Source organism: Pararge aegeria, chromosome 4 (genome assembly GCF_905163445.1).
Source record: "Pararge aegeria chromosome 4, ilParAegt1.1, whole genome shotgun sequence".
Classification (NCBI taxonomy): domain Eukaryota; kingdom Metazoa; phylum Arthropoda; class Insecta; order Lepidoptera; family Nymphalidae; genus Pararge; species Pararge aegeria.
In genome coordinates, this window is record NC_053183.1 from 4991276 (window position 1) to 5012059 (window position 20784).

At 35.3% G+C, this 20784-nt stretch overlaps 1 protein-coding gene and 1 non-coding gene across 2 annotated transcripts; one reads left to right on the plus strand and one right to left on the minus strand.

Annotated features, from left to right (window-relative positions):
• Positions 1-3177: 3177 nt before the first annotated feature.
• On the plus strand, positions 3178-9883 carry LOC120623489. Its single transcript, XM_039889528.1, has 6 exons — positions 3178-3420; positions 4966-5106; positions 6854-7036; positions 7536-7665; positions 8830-8990; positions 9631-9883. The coding sequence occupies exons 1-6, from the start codon at positions 3207-3209 to the stop codon at positions 9876-9878; spliced, it is 1077 nt and encodes a 358-aa protein (XP_039745462.1). The 5' UTR covers positions 3178-3206; the 3' UTR covers positions 9879-9883.
• Positions 9884-16346: 6463 nt separating this feature from the next.
• Positions 16347-16418, minus strand: Trnae-uuc. Its single transcript has one exon. It is a non-coding gene; the product is annotated as a tRNA-Glu (tRNA).
• Positions 16419-20784: the final 4366 nt, after the last annotated feature.

Sequence of the window (20784 nt, forward strand, 5' to 3'; positions counted from 1 at the left end):
TTTACTTCTAAGTATTTTTTATTATATTTTTTTATTAATGGATAGTATCTAATAAAAATCTCGTGCAAATTACTTTGATCTCGAGCAAATTGGCTAAGCTTAAGCTTCGTAGGGCAACGCTCAAATCGCCTGCAGCGTGACTTATCTCCGCAATTATTTACGTTGAGCCTTATAAATGACCGCTATTTTTCTTGAGCTTGGTCTAAAATTGTTCGACGCATTGTTTTTTTATGGATCAAAATGATTTTTAAGCTATGATAGCCTAGTGGGTACCTAAGGCTTTGGCTTTTCTTTCGCCACCACCATAACATATAAAATTTCAGTATTTTCTTATAACACTAAAAATTAGATGAGTGACCTAACCTTTGTTCACCTATTGAATTATCATCACTTTACTTCACTTATTATTGCAGGCTTATTTATAATTTGTATTTTTCTATTTTTTAACATTGTGTACTTAATATTTTTTTTACATTTTAAAGATAACATACTGGATACGTCATAGGTACGCTTCTCTTGCACATTGAGCACATTCTTGGAGTAAAGCTATATATGGAGTATACTAATTGGGCATAAAATATATCATGGTAATTTTTTTTTTTGCTTCTCGTTATTTCATGTCTCATTTGCTTCGGTTCGTCGGCATTCATATTTTGCGAGTGCGGCACAAATATTCGAGAATGAAAAAAACAATAATTTCAATATTCTACTTAACTACACTCGTGGGGAGCTAGGTTTCGCAACAGCACGTACCTGCTAAACTGTATGATGGAGCCCGATGTACGGTTACCATTTTGTAGCTTTCTGGTGGCACAAGGATAACTCGGACTCACGAGTGCGTGTCATTCGTAATGAAAAAAAAAATTATACACCCTAATCCTCCGAGAATGGTGTTAAGGGTTAAACCTTCTCTCCTATGAGAAAAGAGGCCTGTGTCCAGCATTGGGACGATTATTTAAAAATACAAGAGATTGCTCGCGACTACATCCACCAATAATAATAAATATAATAAAAATAGTAATATACAAACTTTTATTCCTTATCCATAAAAAATAGGACATAGGACATTGAATAAGATTCAACCCCTACTTAGGAGATTCGAAATAAAAAGATGACTATGATGGAAAATTGTTTATCTCTGTTTTGTCTTCTAGTTGTGAAAGCCGTTAAAATCATTCCAACCGTTTCCGAGATTAGCCGTAACAAACATACAGACAGACTGACGCCAATTTGAAAATTTTATGCCATCTGTCTGTCTGTCTGTCTGATTAAATTGATTGATTGACGAACCCCGAGTGTGCTGATATTCACGGATTGACGAAAAACATTATTGTTCATCACACTACCATTTTCCAGTTGTGGGAATCAATATAACATGCAAGGTTTTTGGGGAGTATATATTTTCTTACCAGAATATATTTTCTCCCTCATAGATTTTGGAAATGAATCTCAAGAATGTTGATAAGCATAATAAATTTTACGCATAAGATTTAAGCAATTGGTTATTGGTAAAATACTTTTACCTTGCAGTAATAATTTAATTTTGTACTTCATGTTGCCGATTAATTCACACGTCGTTAATTAATATTTCCGATTAGGTACACGGGTAGGTATTTTAGTAACCGACTGTATTTATACTTATAATAATAATAATAATAAATAATAATAAAAATAATAATAGGCGGCACAGTCGAGGGTGTTGTTGGTGGACATCACGATTCCTTATGACGAGAACCTCGAGGGAGCTGGGACAGAGAAATGGCTTAAGTATCTAGACCTATCTAAGTTACCGCCATATGGCATGTTTGGTACACTGAAACAATCCCTATCGTTATTTCTGCGAATGGTTTAATCCAAGTCAGCCTCTGGCGATCTGAGGCGACTGGGGTTCCTTGGTAGTTCGCTCGCAGCACAAAACGGTGTTGCTGAACTCGGCTAGGATAGTCCGCCGGTTTTTTAATCTGTCCCCCTGACCCCCCTGCCGTCTGGTCTCCCTTGTGGGGGTGTAGTATTCCACCCGGTATAATATTTATTTATATAATGTATATTTTAGTTTATTTATCTCTATGTATCTTACTTAGATACATAGAGATAAATAAACTATATAATATAATAATAGTTCAAAATATTAGATTCAGATCTTTGTATAGATACTTATATTTATTTTGTGCACGGGTGTGAGAGTTAGGTGTATATAATAATAAATAAATAAATATACGACAATAAAAAGTTAAGGATCTCAATTTGCGTCGGCTTTTTTTAATTCTCTCAAACGAAATGAAACCTATCAATGACTTAGGTGTTTGAGTCAAACAGTAATTAAAGTAGATTGATTTTTTCTTCAAACTTTGTGCCCGTTTCTTTATTATGGTTTACATATTAGGTATACCGAAAAAATGCGTAAAATAAGTACAAAAACATATATCTATTATACTATCGGGTTTAAAAAACTTCCTAAATAAGAGAAATCTCTATGTAACTAATCTTCAGTTTATTCATCTTCAGCAGTATAAGGGACCTCACGCACTACTGGATGCTACTGCGACTGATTACGGACCCTTCCTTCGCAAATGTGCAAAATAACATGCTGTATGGCATGCTTATCTTCAGTATACGGTTTTTTTTTAATTGATGACCCACTAGCACTTTCTCCGACTTAACTCTGAAGTCAACATCATGCTAGTATTGTAATTTTATATTCCAGTCCAGGCTAGCGCTTGCTAAGCAAAGCTTAAGTATATCTGACACTTTTTTCATCGCATCAAAATATGTAAGCATAAAATTAATTTGACTTAAAGATTTTCAGGAATGAAACTTCTTGACATCCAGCAGCGGTGCATGTTAATTTCATGACTACGGACTGGTTCTTTTATCGTCAGAAAACCCCAAGGATTTTTAGCCACCAAAATCGAACCCAGGGCTTTGTTATTCGTACTCGAACTGGTACAACCAGGGCAAAAACTGTAAACGCAATACAAGCTAATAAGACCACAACGAGCTGTCGGTCGTCTCTACGGTATGGTAAGTTTTTCGTTGCTTGATACCTTACCGGGATGCTTCAATGCGGTTACTAGCTGCGAATGTGCCGCGTAGTATGCGAGGGCCCTTAGTATCTATCGCAGCGGATAAAAACGGCTTCAATCAGAGAAAAAACCGCCAGTTGAGATTTGTTTTCCGTCGAAGAAGTTTAGTCTAGTTTTCATATAATGTCGTGTTTAAGCTATTGCTTCTTCTTAAGTATTCAATTGTATGTTTTTTCTTTTTATGTAACAAGTGCAGAGAATGATCCAAAGTGGGATTTGCCCACAAAGCGGGAACTGTTTAAGTATTTGGGTGCTATTAAAGATATATCCGATTATACAGTACAGCATAAAAACAAAACAGACCTTAATTTGGCGTTTGGTTTATTTTTGGCGAATGGTAAGTATTTTAACCCGACTATAAAATATTATAAGAATCTAAAAAACTACAAACATAATTTGGGATACATTGTTTAAAAGAATATGTTAATTTTTATTAAAATCAACACAACTATTACAAAGTCTCCGATTAACACGTGGGAGAAAACGAGACTGTTCATAAAAAATAAAGAAACCCAACTGTTAAATTGATAAAACTAAATAGTTGGTATTCGATTGTCTGTTAGGTACCTACGTTTCGTTTCGCAAAATAATATATTTTTACTATTATCAAAATTTTAATACCGACGGTTAAAACTTCACATCTCAAAAACTAAGTAGACATCAAACGAATGCTATTGGCTTATTTGAAAGAGTTAAAAATACCTCACAATATTATTGACAATATTCTGCACATTGACTATAATAATGCCTGCGTGCCGGCAGCCACAGACATATTAAGACACTACACTATTATAATAGGTATGTCTTTAACTCTTTGAGTTAAATTAAAACGACAATTCCTCTTTATCCCCGAATTTATTTATATTTTTACTTAATTAAAATTCAAAGTTTATATAAAACGTAAGCTTATAGAAAAATCTTATTATAATGTCAAGGATTACTTAAACGACAAAAAAGCTTGGGTGTGAATTGCTCTAGCTTCATATAAATTTACTGTGAGATGGTGATAACAAAAAAAATACGTAAACATATATGTATGGATGCTTCATAAGTGCCTGTAATAGGCCTACATAAATAAAGAAATTTTGAATTTGAATATATTTTTAACGTCATTTGGGTCACGTGATCCAAATAAAAGTCAAAGGTAGCGTTTACGAGGCATTTTAATTAAAATACTAAAAATAATCACAAAATATGCAAAATTATTATTATATATAAATATATATTCGGTTTTAAATATATATATATATATATATATATATATATATATATATATATATATATATATTATATTAGGTAAGGTATATTACTATATATAATTGTGACGGAAACGTATGGTACCTAGGTACTGATATATCGTTATCGTTGTGTCACGTGATCAAAGTTCAAAGTTATTTAAACATTACGACATTTATACGTATGATATTATCAAGATAAAAGCTTGGATATTTTGTATTTTTATATGTAATCGATAGAGTCAAAAACTAGTAAACTAGTAAATAAAGCATATAAATTATTTTACTCTATACATACAATTCAGTAAGAGGTAATTTTTTCCAGGCAGGCAGTTTAGGAGAAATAACTGTAGAAAGGTTCCCCTTGAAACGCATCGACAACAATAACACGGCTGAGTGTTGTTTGTCACTGCGTATACATTCACAACAAAGTCAGTGTTGTTTATAAATAAGGTTTCACACACATATCCACAAGCACACTCAACCATGTACACAATTAATGTGATTTAAAGAATAATGCGTTACATACTTGAAATGATACTACTTGTAGCTTGATTAGAGTGAAGAAGAGTCCTGTCGATCTAAACCTATTTTTTGATTCTATAAATTGAATTTAAAATATAATCTTTTTTTTTTTAATTTTTCAGTAAATATGGATCACGCTCTAAAAAATAAAGAGGGAACGATTCCAAAAAATGTTAAGAAAAAAATGCTAAATATTATAGTGGAAAACAATGGGATCTTGAAATTTTTCAAACAATCTACTATAGCTGAATTGAATCCAACAAGTAATTATTCCATATATTCATCATCATCATAATTTCCAATGGACGTCCACTGCTGGCTATAGGTCTCCCATGACAAAGTTATGCCAATAATCACCACGCTTGGCATGCGGGTTGGTGATCGCAGTGCTGATCCTTTCGCACCGACAACGCTGCTGCCCGTTGCCAGTCAGTTGATTTTGGACCAGCTGGACAAAGAATGGTTATACCGCCATTAGTCGGTCGTCAGTAAAACCGATTTCAATAAAAGTAATGTTTGTATATCCAATTTATTACTAGACCAGGCGCGGAACGCCGTAGTTTTTGTGTTTGACGAATGTATTTATACCAATCATCATGTAAAAAATACGTAATATAGTATGATGTTCGACTACCTCGGAGAGAAGGTTGAGATATCGGATTATTATCTATACTTACAATCGGTTTATTATCGGAGTACCGGGTTAGACTTAAATGGCTGCCGATCAGATTACGTCGTGAACTTCATCTTCTCTCATTCTTGTACTCTGTTCTAAATAATCCAGTTACACCCTCGTACCTTGAATACCGTTTTCGCTATATTTCCGATTCTGCTTCACATACTGACTTCCGATCTCGGCACGATAACCGTCTAGGACTCCCATTTTGCAAAACCAAGTTCTTCGGTAACTCTACCACTTTGAATGATGTAGTGCTTTGGAATAATTTTCCTGCTGACATCCGTAAAAGTCAATCCCTTCCCATATTTAAGTGTCGTCTTAAAGACTACTATCTGTCTTTGAGTGAAGTGATTTGAACAAATAACGTAATTAATGTGTATTATTTGTATTTTTCTTCTTTCATTATATATATATGTATTTATATATATATTTATTTTATATCCATGTTTATGTATGTCTATTTATTTATTTTCGAATTTATATGTACAATTCCTACAATATATATATTATATGTGCATGCCTACAATTCTTGTTGTTTTGCTTATTCTATATTTTATGTATATTTTGATGTTATTTGAATTGATTTGATTTGAATAAAGTATTTCTTCTTCTTCTTCTTCTTACTATATACTCTAATATTAGGTTTATTATCGTTAGGCCCGCCAACCTGTATCGGAGCAGCGTAGAGGGTATTAAAGCACCCAAGTCCATCTGTCTCCTATCAGAGAGTTTGCTTGTGAGGAACGTTTATACGATGTTGATGATCAATTACCCGAAGCGGTGATAGCCCAGTGGGTAGGAAATTCGACTTCACTTTCGGCGGACCGAGTTAGAATCCCAGCACGCACCTCTAAATTATGCGCGTATTAAGCAATAAAATTATCGCTTCCTTCAACGGGCCTGAGAGTTCTTCATAATGTTCTCAAAAGATGTGTGAAGTCTACCAATCCTCACTAGGTCAGCATGGCCTTAATCCCTTCTCAATGTGGACCCGTACAATTTAATGGGCCAGGAATAGGTTGATATGATGATCAGCTAGGAGAGCGGGTTGAGATGTCAGTTCCCGCACTACTTACGCTAACATGTGGTTATAATCGTTGAGCCCGCTAACTTGAATCAGCATAGGGGGTCTTTAAGCTCTAAGTTTATCTCTCCTACGAGAGAGATTGCTTGGGTGGATATGACGTTGATGATCAACTAGCTTGGAAAGCACATAAGACGTTGCTTCCCGTTCTTCGCTGTATTCCTTTAGTTGAAGAGGAAGTTTAGTGGCAACTGTACTAATCTGCCAACACCACTAGAACTCTAATTTCATATTAATAAAATTTCAGTGCTGGACTGTTTTAAACTATTTAACAATGCATCATACTGGGTAGAGAAATTGGAGAAATTTGTGTACACTGAGGAGAAGAAATACACAACTGATGAATACAGAGAAATGTACTCGCCTTTTGGCTTGCACAGGAAAAAAGTGCATGATATATTTAATTGGGTGCCGAATCCTCATATTTCTGGTAAGATTTTTTTTATTACTGGTGTAGATGCATTACATGTGAACTTTAAAAGGGTCCATTAAGGGGAAATTGCATCACTTGGCAAGCGACGGATTTTACGTTTGTATTAAAATCGTGGATGTCACCTCTCGGTGGTGCAAGCACACATGCACATTGCACATACCTACTATTTACTACAAACTACTGACTGACTGACAATTTGGGATCGATTACTATTGGGGCAAATACTATACTGGGGCAATTGCGGAATTTATATAATCGAAATGATTTCTGGTCTCGTCTGGTTTTAGGCTAAGACCGTGGGTGGTTACCACCCTTTCGACAAACACGTGCCGCTAAGCGATTTAGTGTTCCGGTACGATGTTGCTTAGAAAGGTATATTGGTTTTGGGTACCAGGTGACAAGGTCCAACTTGAAAATAAAAATAAAACTATCTGGGAGGCCTGTGGGCCCAGTAGGGCGTAATTTATAAGGTGTTGATACTTTTTATCAATTATAGATGCGTGCTTGGCGTCTCTGTCCAAAACCCCTACAAATATGGGTCATTCGCCATCGAGATGTTACATCAACGACGTATGCTACGATATAGTGAAACGAGGAACGAATTTTGGTTACTCTCTAACGCACAGGTAGGACTGCGAGGAACTAGTCAATAATTTGTTTAGTTTTAAGTAATAATGAACGCTCCATCTGATTTAATTGCACATTATTCTTAGGAGGCCTTATAATAATATCCCGTTTTTCCAAAATATAGGTACCTTACCTTAAAATATACCTAACCTAACCTAACTGGTAACCTTTAAATAAATAAACTTTGGTCTTTCAAAATTCACTCATTAAATTATTAGCAATTAAGACGTTGTAAGTAATTGCTTTTATATGTGATTCAACATAGCTAATCTTTATATATATATTTCTTGTGTGCGTGTGTATGTCACTGAACTCCTCCTAAACAGCCGGACCGATTTGAATGAATTTTTCGGTATGCGTTTGGGTGGCACCCTGCATGGTTTAGTTTCACAAATCAGCCCGACAGATGGCGCTGGGGTCAGCTAGTCTTTATATATATATTTCTTGTGTGCGTGTGTATGTCATTGAACTCCACCTAAACGGCCGGACCGATTTGAATGAATTTTTCGGTATGCGTTTTGGTGGCACCCTGGATGGTTTAGATTCACAAATCAGCCCGACAGATAGCGCTGGGGTCCGCTAGTATACGCTTAAATCTCAAATCCACACAAAACTGTGAGGTGTATTAAGTAGGTACCATGCACAATTGTACCTCTCGCATTCTCAGTAACTTGCAAGATCTATCGAAACAGACCGCTGACACATAATAGTTAATACAACTCAGATCCAATAGTTTGCAATTATTGATTCTATGTGTGAACAACTCGCAGTTTTCTGACGTTATTCAGACGAGGGTATTATCCACGCTTACGTGGGTGTTTAGACTAAATTCTAGTCCAAGAATCCAAACACAATCCAAACGGGGACCTAAGCCGAGGCACAAGTCACAGGAGAGTCACCCTCAACGACCCGCCCTTAGGTTCGAGTATGTTATATTGCTATTACTTGGCTATGTTATATAGCCAAGAAACGACATAGCATAATGTTTTGTAAATGAATAAATTTTAATGAATAAATATTTTATTCCTTTTCATTTTCAAACTATGATATGCCTCTGGTCTAGTCCACAGAAATTATACATCGGAGTCGGTAGAGCGCGTAAACAACGGTATTAAGGTTTTACAAGTTATACCAACTGTTATTTACCTAACAGTAAATTCCAGAATTTTTCTCTTGCTGGTAGCCCGCTCTGCACGTGGGTGCACAATTTTCTCCCAGCAGGAAGACAGGGCGCTGCTGAAAAAACTTTGTTCTTTTACCCATGCTGAAGCGGCTTATATTGCGGAGAATAACTTTGGACTTCCTGATCTGTTTATGGAAATCAGTGAGTCTTTGTATACCACCTTATTTACCCCCGTACCTAACTATCTAGTATCTACCGCTTCTTTTGATGGTTGATGTTCTTCGCCCAAGAGTTAACCCGTGGATATACAACTATTAATTACATTCCCCGACTTTTTCCCTTTCTCCATACAAAAATCAATATTTTTTTCATCTTTCAAGATAATATTGTTATAATAACGATCACCAAAATAACTTAAATGGCACATGAACGTTTCATAAGCGCCTGTGGGATTATTAGTTTCGTATTTTATAGTACTTTTGATTTTATTGGATTTTATACAGACGGCCGATTGGCGCAGTTTGCAGCGACCCTGCTTTCTGAGTGGCCATGGGTTCTATTCCTACTACTAAATGTTTGTGCGATGAAAGCAAAATGCCATCTTAGTACCCATAACACAAGCTACGCTTAGTTTGGGGCTAGGTGTGTATTGTCGTAGTATATTATTATTTTAAACTTAAAAGGGTCTTTGGCCGCTGGTCGGTGGTTCTCTAATAAAATAAAAGGTTCCAAGTTTGCTTGCAGCTATAAGACCTCCTTTGCATGCCTACAAATTTGTGTAAATTTGTGTTAGGTTGCGTGCAGTAAAGTAAATTTTATTCTTTAAAAAAAAATGTTCTAGTTGGTGTATGCACAATTGACGGACACACTCAGTTCCTTCGTCGCCATTGGCTGGACAATATTCTTAAGTTCAAAACTCGAGATGGCTGTTACTCTCAGAATATGCAAGTCAAACGACGATCCCTCTTCTGGAAAAAGGTGGACAATTTCAACCGCATACCACGGGACGAATGCAACATACACACGACTGGGGTAGCTGCGGCGGCGTTGTCTGCTGCTGTAAGATTTATTATAGAAGAGTATTATTAAAACAAATTCTTATTACAAAATGCTACTTTATTATCAACCTATCTATATATATATAATGAAAATGGTCTTCGTTTGAGACTCAATCACGCATAAACCACTGATCGTATCGACATGAAACTACCACCATTCGATGCGAAATTTTTCCTAGATGGTTTATTGCTATCTATTTTTTGAATTCCAACATTCCTTCATTTTTTTATTGCTGTTTTACTTTTATGAACATTTATCCCGCTAATAAAAACAAAAGATAAGCATTTTCTCTTGATTCTTTTGTGTTCATGGATTTCAACAGAGTGTATTAAACGGATTATGGTTTTTTACATTCAGCTAAGTATCTACTCACGGTAGTGGAGAACGGCTGGACCAATTGGGCTTTTTTTTATCTTCAGAATTGTCAGGAGAAAGTTTTGTATGTAAGAAAATTTTAAAAAAGCCTGATAAAAAGTTAAAAATTTCGATGATAATCGAAGAATTCCCATCGATATAGTCACTCACCACGAAATCTCGGGAACCATAAGACTTAGAAACGTGAAACTTGGTAGGAATATTACTTTTGCTATGTAGAGGTCAGCTATGAATAGATTTTAAGAAATTCATTCCCCAAAGGGGATTGCGGGGGCGTTAACAATGAACAATTCCCGTTTTTAAACTATAGCTCCTATAGACTTCAAATTTGGTAGGAATCTTCTGTAAGAGGTGTAGAAATAGGCTATGAACGAATTTTACGATAGCTCACCCCACAGGGAGTTGCGGGGGTGGGTATTAACAATTAATATTTTTAATTTTCCAGCTAAAGCTCCTACAAGCTCCAAATTTTGTAGGAATTTTCTATAAGTGATGTAAAAATGATTTATGAACAAATTTTACGATATCCCACCCCAAAGAAGATTGCGGGGGCGTTAACAATGAAAATTTTCAATTTCCAAGCGATAGCTCCTATAGACTCCAAATTTAGTGAGAGTGTTCTATATGTAATATAAAAATGATCTTCGAGCGGATTTTACAATGAATCACCTCCAATAAGGTTCGCGGGGGTGGGTGTTAACAATAAAAAATTTCAATTTCGAAATATAGCTTCTAAAAATTCTAAATATGGTAGGAATCTTTTATTATTCACATAAAGAACATCTCAAAATGGATTTCAATAAAGTCTACTTCCGACAGGAATTGCGGGGGTGGGTGTTAAAATCTAAAATTTTTATTTCTAACCTGTAACTTCTACAGACTCCAAATTTGGTGGGGATCTTCGTGTATGTAGGGATATTCGTGTATTTCCTTACAACAATCGTCTTTTTGGCAGCGGAGAAAAAGTTATTGAGAGGTTTCAAAAACTTAACTTTACATGTAGCTATCCAATCAACGGACTAAAAATTTTACATTCATTTTACTTTTGCAGACTACATAACCGACGAATTCTTTTATTGCGGGATCGCGGAAATGTAATAGATTAAAATGAATGCATTTTCCAAGCACATGAGATGTGGAAAAGAAATTTAGTTACTTATTCCAATAGAATTCATAAAAAACATGCACAATTAATTTTCTATAAAAAATTGATGTCACGGAGAAAATTTTAGTTAACAGAAAATTCGTCGCACTTGAACCTAGACAGATTTCAACTTCACATATGAGACTTGCAATGACTTTAACTTAAACTTTCAATGCTCATTTCAAATTTTTTTTCTTCATGTCAATTATTATTAATTTTTTAAAGGCACGGAAATGATTGCACATTGAAAGTTACAATGAATATTAGTGAGAAAAATCACCTGGATGAAAGATACAGGCTAAATCGATGGAATTTGGAATTTGAGTAAGTCTAAACAATATCGATGCTTACAGTTCTATCCGCGGGGCCTATTTATGTTCATACAAAATAAAAAAAAGGAGAATAATAAAAATATAAAAAAAATAAATAAAAATGAAACATAAAATGTAATTTATTTCCTTTTTCAATTCGCCCAGCGAAGCGGGCTTGAAACGGCTAGTAATATTATAAATGCAAATGTCTGCCTGATTGTTTATTTGTTTGTGGTATCAATATGAATGTTAAGCGGAATCACTACACGGATTTTGACTAAACTTGGCACAGGGATAGCTTGAATCCTGAAGACCAGTGGCGTGCATAGAGAGTTTCCATGCATTCCAGAGGGTATGCATATAATATAAAATGAAGAAAATCTTCAGTACGAGTTATATATGCCTATCCTTAAGTTTTTTTCTAACTCGTACTGGAGATTTTTTCATTTTATATCATCTGCATACCCTGTGCATACCCTCTATGCACTGCTGAAGACGGATATTATTTTTTTTATTCGCCAACTTACATCGCCATCTAGCCCCAATGTAAGCATTGCTTGTGTTATGGATACCAAGATGACTGATGAATATTTTAATGAATAACATACATAAATACTTATAAAATATATATAAACACCCAGACACTGAAAAACGTTCATGTTCATCACACAAACATTTTCCAGTTGTGGGAATAGAACCCACGGCCTTGGACCCAGAAAGCAGGCTCACTGCCTACTGCGCCAATATGCCGTCAAATATATCGATATAATATCTTTGAAACGTACCAAGAATCGAAACTTTACTTAGGAATCAAATACATTTTGTTGTCAGTGTTATGTAAAGTTTAAATTTGTATGACTGTTTATTTCGGAAAACTCTTAATAAAATTATTCTTTATGAGTCAGTATTGGATAACAGATAGATAATTGAATTCTAGTTTAATCTAGTGTCGTTTTATAAATTACCTATAATCAGTAAAGTTTTTTGGTTCAAAGAAAAATACCCTTTTTTTTTACCAAATAACGTATTTTTGGAGATTGTTTGATGATAAAGTGTCAGGAAGTGGAATTTTTAAATACAAAATACAATTTCATAGCTTAAACTTTTAACAGACATAAATGGCTTTTGACTTTAGCAATTAATATAACAAAAGCAATTAATATATTATGAGGTACGAAAAAGTAAATAACCCGACTTATTGTTAGTCTGGAATCCAAGGCGTTATCCAAAAAACAAGTTAGAGAGCTGTTCTAAACGGAGAAAGTGGTACCTACGCGAAACGCGATAACTAGGAATATTACAGAAATACTTATCTATAAGTACACATAGCAGTTAAGGTGAAATTCATTATTATCTAAAGAAGGCTAGGCTTCGATAGATATTTTCACTACCAGTTAACAGATTAAGCATAGAGTTTGAAGATCTATACTTTACTTTACTGCCACTTGTATTCAGGTATTTTCTGGCAAACATTGACGTCCTGTAACCTACAGACTAAACTTGCGATGATCATTATCGTAATCTTATCAATTAACGCACAACCACTGTCCAACATAGGGCGTTTTTAGAAAGTTGCAAATACCACGGTTTGAGCCGCTTGCATCCAGCGGCTCCCTGAGGCTTGTCTAGTGGCACTTATTCTGAACACCTAAGATGACGGTCTAACAACGCAAAGCATACCAGTGCAGGGTCATCATTCTGGTACCTTGAGATCTCAGTGTCTATCGGGGTTCCCCGAGTTACGTGCCGTTCAATATCGCATCAGCATCGCGACTCGTTGAGCTATGTAAGTATGCTGCTCTGGTTCTACCACAGATATCTTCATTTCTGATTAGTGATACTCTGAGCATAGCTATCTCCACTGAACCCTCAATTCTAAGCCTTCATAAGAAGAAGAAGAAAAAGTCTTTATTGCACATAAAAATAGAAAGCCCGGTTAACAAAATAAACGATAAAACAAAACATATGCGCAAAGGCGGCCTTATCGCTTGAAGCGGAGAAGGTTCATAGTTGGCGTGTTTGAAAATCTCACTAAGAAACACATTTTTCGAAGACTTTACTTTGTCTTTATGTACTGAGAAACGAAAGTCACAAAGTTTGACAAACTATGTCAGTAGTTTGCTGAATTTCATATAGTGGTGTTGGAGGCATGTTGTTAAAAAAAATTCAGATAAAGTCATAAGTTACAAATATTTATGCGCAGATCAATCTGCGCATAAATATCAACATTATCGATTTTAAATAGACCTTGGTTTCAAATTGATCCAAATACATAAGCAAATCAAAAAAAAACAAGGCCTTGGTATTATTACGTTAGTCATGTTACAAATATTTTATGACCAGTAATTAATGAGTAATCGATCATGAATAGTGATTACAGTACCAGCTAGTTACGGATACGCCAGTTAATGTATCCACAAGTAGCTAGTAGGTACTATGAAAATCTGTAACGGTTTGTTTTGGTGAATGTTGATGAATCATCTTAGACAGTAGTGAGTAAAGGTAGGTATAGATGTAATCTAACATAATGTTGTTTAAATACTATTTGTAGAACTGTTATTGTTGAATAGGTACGACCTATGTAAGACTGTAAGTAAGTGGCAATTTTCCATCGTCAATGGGTTCTGGCGACAGATTGGAGCAATGGTGTCATGGAGCACCTGGTTTTTTACCCTTGTGTACCTTTCAACGGCCAAGTCACACAACATTGACTATAATAAAAAGAAATCGCAGTAAGGAACCTTAGACTTGGCACGACTTTGCCTAGATTTCATTTATTTTTAGAGACAAACAAGCAGCTCCACCGAGACTAGGCTAGTTTTTTACAGAATGTTTAGAATGACAGTTAGAGATATAGCTTTTTTGTGGATAATGATGATTACTTTAAAAATGTTAAATGTTAAAATAATTTTATTTTATCATCAATCATTTTCACGGCGTACGCTTGTAAAGCTCCAAGTCGGTATGACATCTTTAACAAACATCGTTATATTTCAGTCAATTTACAGAAAACCATATTTAACCTTCCACAAGAGTCATCCTGTTTATTAGTGAAACCATATGAAAATCAGTTGAGTAATTTTTCAGTTTTTCACGCCCAGATAGACAGATAGACGCGGCGGAGGACCTTGTTTCATAATATGTAAAGATTGATTCCCAATATTACATAGTAGGTATATAGATTCTTCACACCCTTAAGCCTTGTCTATTCGTCTGGATACTGCATATTCCTCTTAAATAAGAGATTAGGTAATTAAATATCAAAATTTAACGAAACAGCAGCATTTAATTCAGATATTGTTGCCAATTCTATATCTAATTAAAAAAAAGTTGACACATCTTAAATTGGGCTAGCCTTTTTAAGAAATACGGTGTGTAAAGTACAACACTACTTATAATCCAATCAGTATAGTTAAGTTATGAGATTTGTGTACAAGAAAATCGGTAAAATTGCATTCCCCGGTACAAAATATTTAAAAGATTAACACATTTTAATGATTAAACCCCATTATGTATACATACTATTGCTGTACTCTCTGATGCCTTATAACCTAAAAATATCTAAACAACTGCTTTGAAGTCATATCTTGTATTGAAAAAAGAAGCATCAGAATCGGACTTTCCAGGATGGTTTTTATTCCACTTCAAGTTAGCCCTTGACTGCAAGTAATGATGTAATCTAAGATGCTAACCTTTTAGGGAGTAAGGTAGTCAAACCCCTAATCGGTTTGTACGCGACATCGCACCGGAACACTTAATCGCTTAGCAGCACGTCTTTGTCGGCAGGGTAACTAGCCACAGCCAAAGCCTCCTACCAGATCAGACCAGAGAAAATTCAGAAATTATAAATTCACGAATTGCCTTGCCGGGAATCGAACCCGATAATTCCTACTTAAATTCGCAGCTTTCACCGTTGCGCCAAGGTCGTCAAATGGATGGTGGATGGTAGCTGAAGAGTCAGGAACCTACCGAAAAATGCCTAGGCTCGTATAAACAAAATATACTTTGTAATATTGTTGTTGAAGTCCCATTATTGATCATTACCGGTCCACAACAGAGCACAGACCTCTCAGAATAAGCACGGTTTAGGCCACGCCGTCGCCCGTCGTCCACCATTATGGCCAAGTGCGGATTGGTGGAAATTTACACGCCAAACAATATAGCAGGTTACCTCACGATGTTTTCCTTCACCTATTTAATTGCTTAAAATGCACTTAACTTAGAGAAGTTACAGGTGCGTGCCGAAATTCGAACTCGGTTCCTAAACGTCCATCAAGTAAAAAATGTTTGTTAAAACATTGCTGCTGCAATTTTGTCAGGCGCTTAGGTATATTTGTGCCATAAACTGCAGTGTTTCCATTAAAATTCATCGCAACGGGGGATGCAACTGTACCGTGCTGCCTATTTCGACTAAGCGCAAGTCCACTTCCTCGTCTTAAATGCAGTATCCTGTTAGGTACGCTGCTGAAATTTGAATTGAGGTTTATTACTGCATCATTTCATTATCCTTATATTTGATTCAATGTAATGCAAAAATACTGCTTTGCTAATGTTATTTATGAATCGCGATACAAGATTCTTTTTCGCTATAAGAAAGAAGTCTCTCTTATAAAAAAGGTTTAAAAACAAATTTCCATGAATTAAAAAATATAGCGGACGCAAAATAATTTCCCGTACCGGGAATCGAACCCGAGCCTCCTGGGTGAAAGCCAGGTATCCTAGCCACTAGACCATACGGGATATGAATACGAAATGAAAATATTGCATTGCTTAATACTCCTCGTTCGTCACTGATGTTATAATTACATACACCTACCGATTTCTGATGAAACTGCCTAAATTCTGCAGTGCGTCGAACATGTTTGCCGATGCCAGAATACCAGACTATTTCGCGCTTATTAGATCTCAAGTTGCAGCCTTCTGGTTCCGTATACGCAATTCCAAGAACGGAATACTTGGTGTATGCTCCGAGTACCCGGAGAATCCTATTGTAAAGAGCTGGCTTGCCGTGCATCGCGACGGAAACCGTAAATAGTAGGTTATACGGGTACGAACCCTCTTTTGGGGTAATTTATTATATTTTATTTGTATTTTTTTTTAATGTTTTCATTTCATTTATTATTTTTGAGATCATTTAAAATACTATGCTACTTTTTTACGTGTATTGAGATGGGTTTTACCTGAATCAAACAATTATTATTATTATTTAAATTTGAGCGATATTCGACTTTGCCGTCTAGAATCATCGAAAGTATATAATATAATCTTATTAAAAAATGTAATGGTTATTGAGAAATTAAATAAATAGATAGTATTTCGTGTGTTGTTAAAAAAAATCTACTATTAGTACCTACTTAAGGAATTTTGAAAAATCTCCTTAAAGAGGAAGAACATTTTAGTAAAATAGTCCTACACCTCAGTATTCTATCTTGATTATTAATGTATTTATAATAATAAATACATACATTTAATTTGTACTGTTATTGATGAGAAAAATCCTATATTCGGCGTAATCACTTGTACCGTACTTGGTTATCAATCCGTTAAGTAGTTTTCAGTTTTTCGCGCCCAGATAGACAGACATACGCGGCGGAGGACTTTGTTTTATAACATGTAAAGATACATACAAAATATTACATAGTAGGTATGTAGATTCTTACTGGGTACTGCACATTCCTCTTGAATAACAGATTAGGTACTTAAATATCAAAATATAACGAATCAACAGTCAGTCAGATATTGTTGCCAATTCTATATCTAATTTAAAAAAATTTACACATCTTAAATTGGGCTAGACTTTTTATGAATCACTTGTACCGTACTTGGTTTCGTTTCGTTTTTTAATCACTAATTTTGCCCGCGAAAACGTAAGGTTCCTGCGGAATTTTGCAAAACAGATAAAAGCGGAAGAAGCTACAGTTAATTTTTTTAATCCCTGAGATAAGTTCCTCAGAAAATAGGCATTTTATTAACAACTTGATCTATTCGATCATTCGACGTGTTGATTCCTCATGAATGTCATTTCCATGGTAAACTTCATTATAAACGAGATGAATAAACCTTGATCGATATAAAAATAGATAATGTTTTCTTTAATGTTTCCTTTTTTAATTAATGTTTCCCCGATTGGTTAATTATGCTTTTCAATAGGCTGCAAAGGCAAACAGTTAAAGTATTACTTAGTTAATATCAGATAGGCACAGAAGAAAAAAGACGTACCTATATAATATTAGCACAGAGTAAAAATAGTAATAGCCATCTGTTACTTAGGATATATTGGTAAAATCCCATGACGTTACCAATATAGAAAGAAGAAATGTTGACGACTCCCGACTGAAACTAGGTTATTTACTAACACCGACTAATTGAGACATTCTCAGGAGCCCAAAAACGCTACATACTGTAGCTACTGTTTTGTCGACCACTAAATATATGAGCACATAAACTTGTACAATGTATAGAATGGTAGAGAGATAAGGCTTAATCTGATTATCGGCCATAATAAATTATAATTAAAATACAAAAAATGCATGTAGATATTTCTATACTATTAAACTATAGTATATACTAATATGAGGAATGTTTATTAATAAACGGTAGTTTTTCTTCCTAGTGCTTTAAGGTCTATTTGACGGTGAACGTTGAAAGTGACAACACGTCTGGACGGCCTCGCTACAAATGAAGCTTGGAGTCAATGCCGGGCGGAAACGGCGAGATTGCATCACGCACTTCCGGCGGCCGAGGGTCTTTATGTCTTGATGCGGTGACACAAGAACACACCAGATCATAGAGTCCTTACTCTACATTTTATTAGCATAGCTGCTGATATGGGCCTCGCGCGGGCGTCGGCATTTTTGAGGGCGTGTTTGACCAAAGCTAATGCAGAGCTGATGCTGAAGCCGTGATAGCCTAGTGGGTAAGGCTTCCCTTTCGGGGACCGAGTTTGAGTTCGTTAAAGTTGTAATTTAAGCAATTAAATTATCTTATCTCGCTTTCAGCGCTATAACGAGTCATTCACTGTTAAAGCTGTAACACTGTGAAATACGTCATTTCGACTCTATTCACCTGTTTAAACATCGATTTATGTACGTTTATATATCATAAATACACAAGTTAATCTTTACATAGTATAAAATAAAGTCGCTCCTCCTGTTTGGTATTATATGCTTAGAAAATTCAGTAATTATGATTTCTCAACCTTGGCCCTACCAGGAATCGAACTCCGGGACCTCCTACTTAAATTCACAGCGCTAACCGTTGAGCCAAAAAACCCACAGTAACCATTTTTATCATTATCTTATAATAACACACTCATAATATTATTAATCACTCCGAACTTGCTCTAATGCAGTAGTAGTATTGCAATTGTGCAAAGCCGGAGCGAGTCACTAGCTGAATATAAAGTCTTCTTCATAAATTATAACTTAAATAAACGTGTAATTTATTGTTATAGACATATCGTGAGTAGGTTAGGGCGTATTTTATGGTTGAAGTGAATGATGGGCTTCCGTCGCAAGCGGGAAAGGCTCTCCATATTTCACTGCTAATGCTTAAACTTTGCGAAAGCTTGGCTGTGAGGGGAATCACAAAATCGGTTACAAACAGCAAATGAATGTGCTACTTGATAAATATAGCTTTATGAAAGTTTGTAGGTATTCTAGAATTTTTTCCACCGCTGTCTATGCTCGCCTCAAGAAAGCAAGCTAAAGGAAAATTCCAATTTCCTATAAGACCAGACCAGATTTCCTTGCAGAGTGCCTACCTAATGGTAAGTGGAAAACCATCGCTTATAAACACAGCAACTCTTCATAAACAATAAAAAAGCAAAGCAAAAAAAAAGAAAGAAAACAAAGAGAAATAAGGGAAACATGCATTTAGTATATTTTTACTTTTCTGTTAGATTAAGGATTACCAATTAAACAAGATGCCCGTGACTCTACCGTTATGCCTGTATTCAAAAAACAAACTAACTTTAATATTCAAAAAATATATAAGCCTACCTATTCACTTATGGTGGTTCCCAAAATGCTGGCGCTATTACCCTACATAAAGTGGTATTATAAAAAATGGATTGAAAGCCAAAAAAAAAGCTAAGTATAGGAAAAATCCAAATTTCCGTAAGACCAGTGCAATATTTTATGCGTAAGAAGGGCAACAAACAGAGAGCGACACACTTAAGTGTTTATATAATATCATCATATTGATTTTCGTTACCGATATTGTAGAGAATTTCTTTCCAACAGCCTTCATATGAATAAATAGTTAAAGAAGTAAACTTTTATGCTCCAATGCATCGCCTTTCGGGGTAGTCGTGGTACGATGTATAGCAATAATTGTTGACTTATTGAAGATTTCATGAGTAGACGACGTGACGTATAATATTAATATTTATGAATAAATGACTATTGACTATTGACTATTGACTATTGTAGCTTCTAAGGTCGGAGTTGGACTCCTCAACAACCGATTGTTGTAAATTAATGACCTCCTAAAAGTAACATGGTTGGTGGTGGTGTATCGGTTTACGATGTCGAGTAGAAATCGTTTAGAGGTATGGCTTTAATACATCTGGGGTATCCCCAAAAAGGTTGGCCCTTTTCCATCTTTGACTGAATTATCAATCATCATCGGTGGAAAATGTAGTGACGAGTTAATTTCTAGTGTATAAAAAAAATAAACACAACTTTATTGATAGAGTTCTGATCACAATCACGAGTTTTAGTTGAGTTCTTCACAATAAAAATGTTATTGAACTCCAAATAACGTTCACACATACGAATGGTGAGATTGCGTGATTATCCTATTAATGATCGAATAACGAGTACACAACGCACGTAATGAGATTTCGATCAGTAAGTTGCTTCAAATATATCCTCTATGTGAATGAATTAAACCTCAGAGTAAAGAATAATAGAGGGAAATGTAAATTATAGAGAGAAAGCTGCGATGTACCGGGCGACCGTTGTTTGCCCAACAGGCTAACACTGTCCGCAGTTTAATCCATAGCTATCTAAAACTGTACTACATAATAAAAATCTATGTATGGTTAATTATTTGGCTTAGCATTTTACATTGGGGCATAACTTCGATTAATACCTGGCTAAGT

Coding starts and splice junctions, on each gene's coding strand:
- LOC120623489 (XM_039889528.1), top strand. CDS start 3,207: ATGTCGTGTTTAAGCTATTGCTTCTTCTTAAGTATTCAATTGTATGTT. Junction 7,666..8,829: donor GGTTACTCTCTAACGCACAG/GTAGGACTGCGA, acceptor AGTAAATTCCAG/AATTTTTCTCTTGCTGGTAG. Junction 8,991..9,630: donor TGATCTGTTTATGGAAATCA/GTGAGTCTTTGT, acceptor AAAATGTTCTAG/TTGGTGTATGCACAATTGAC.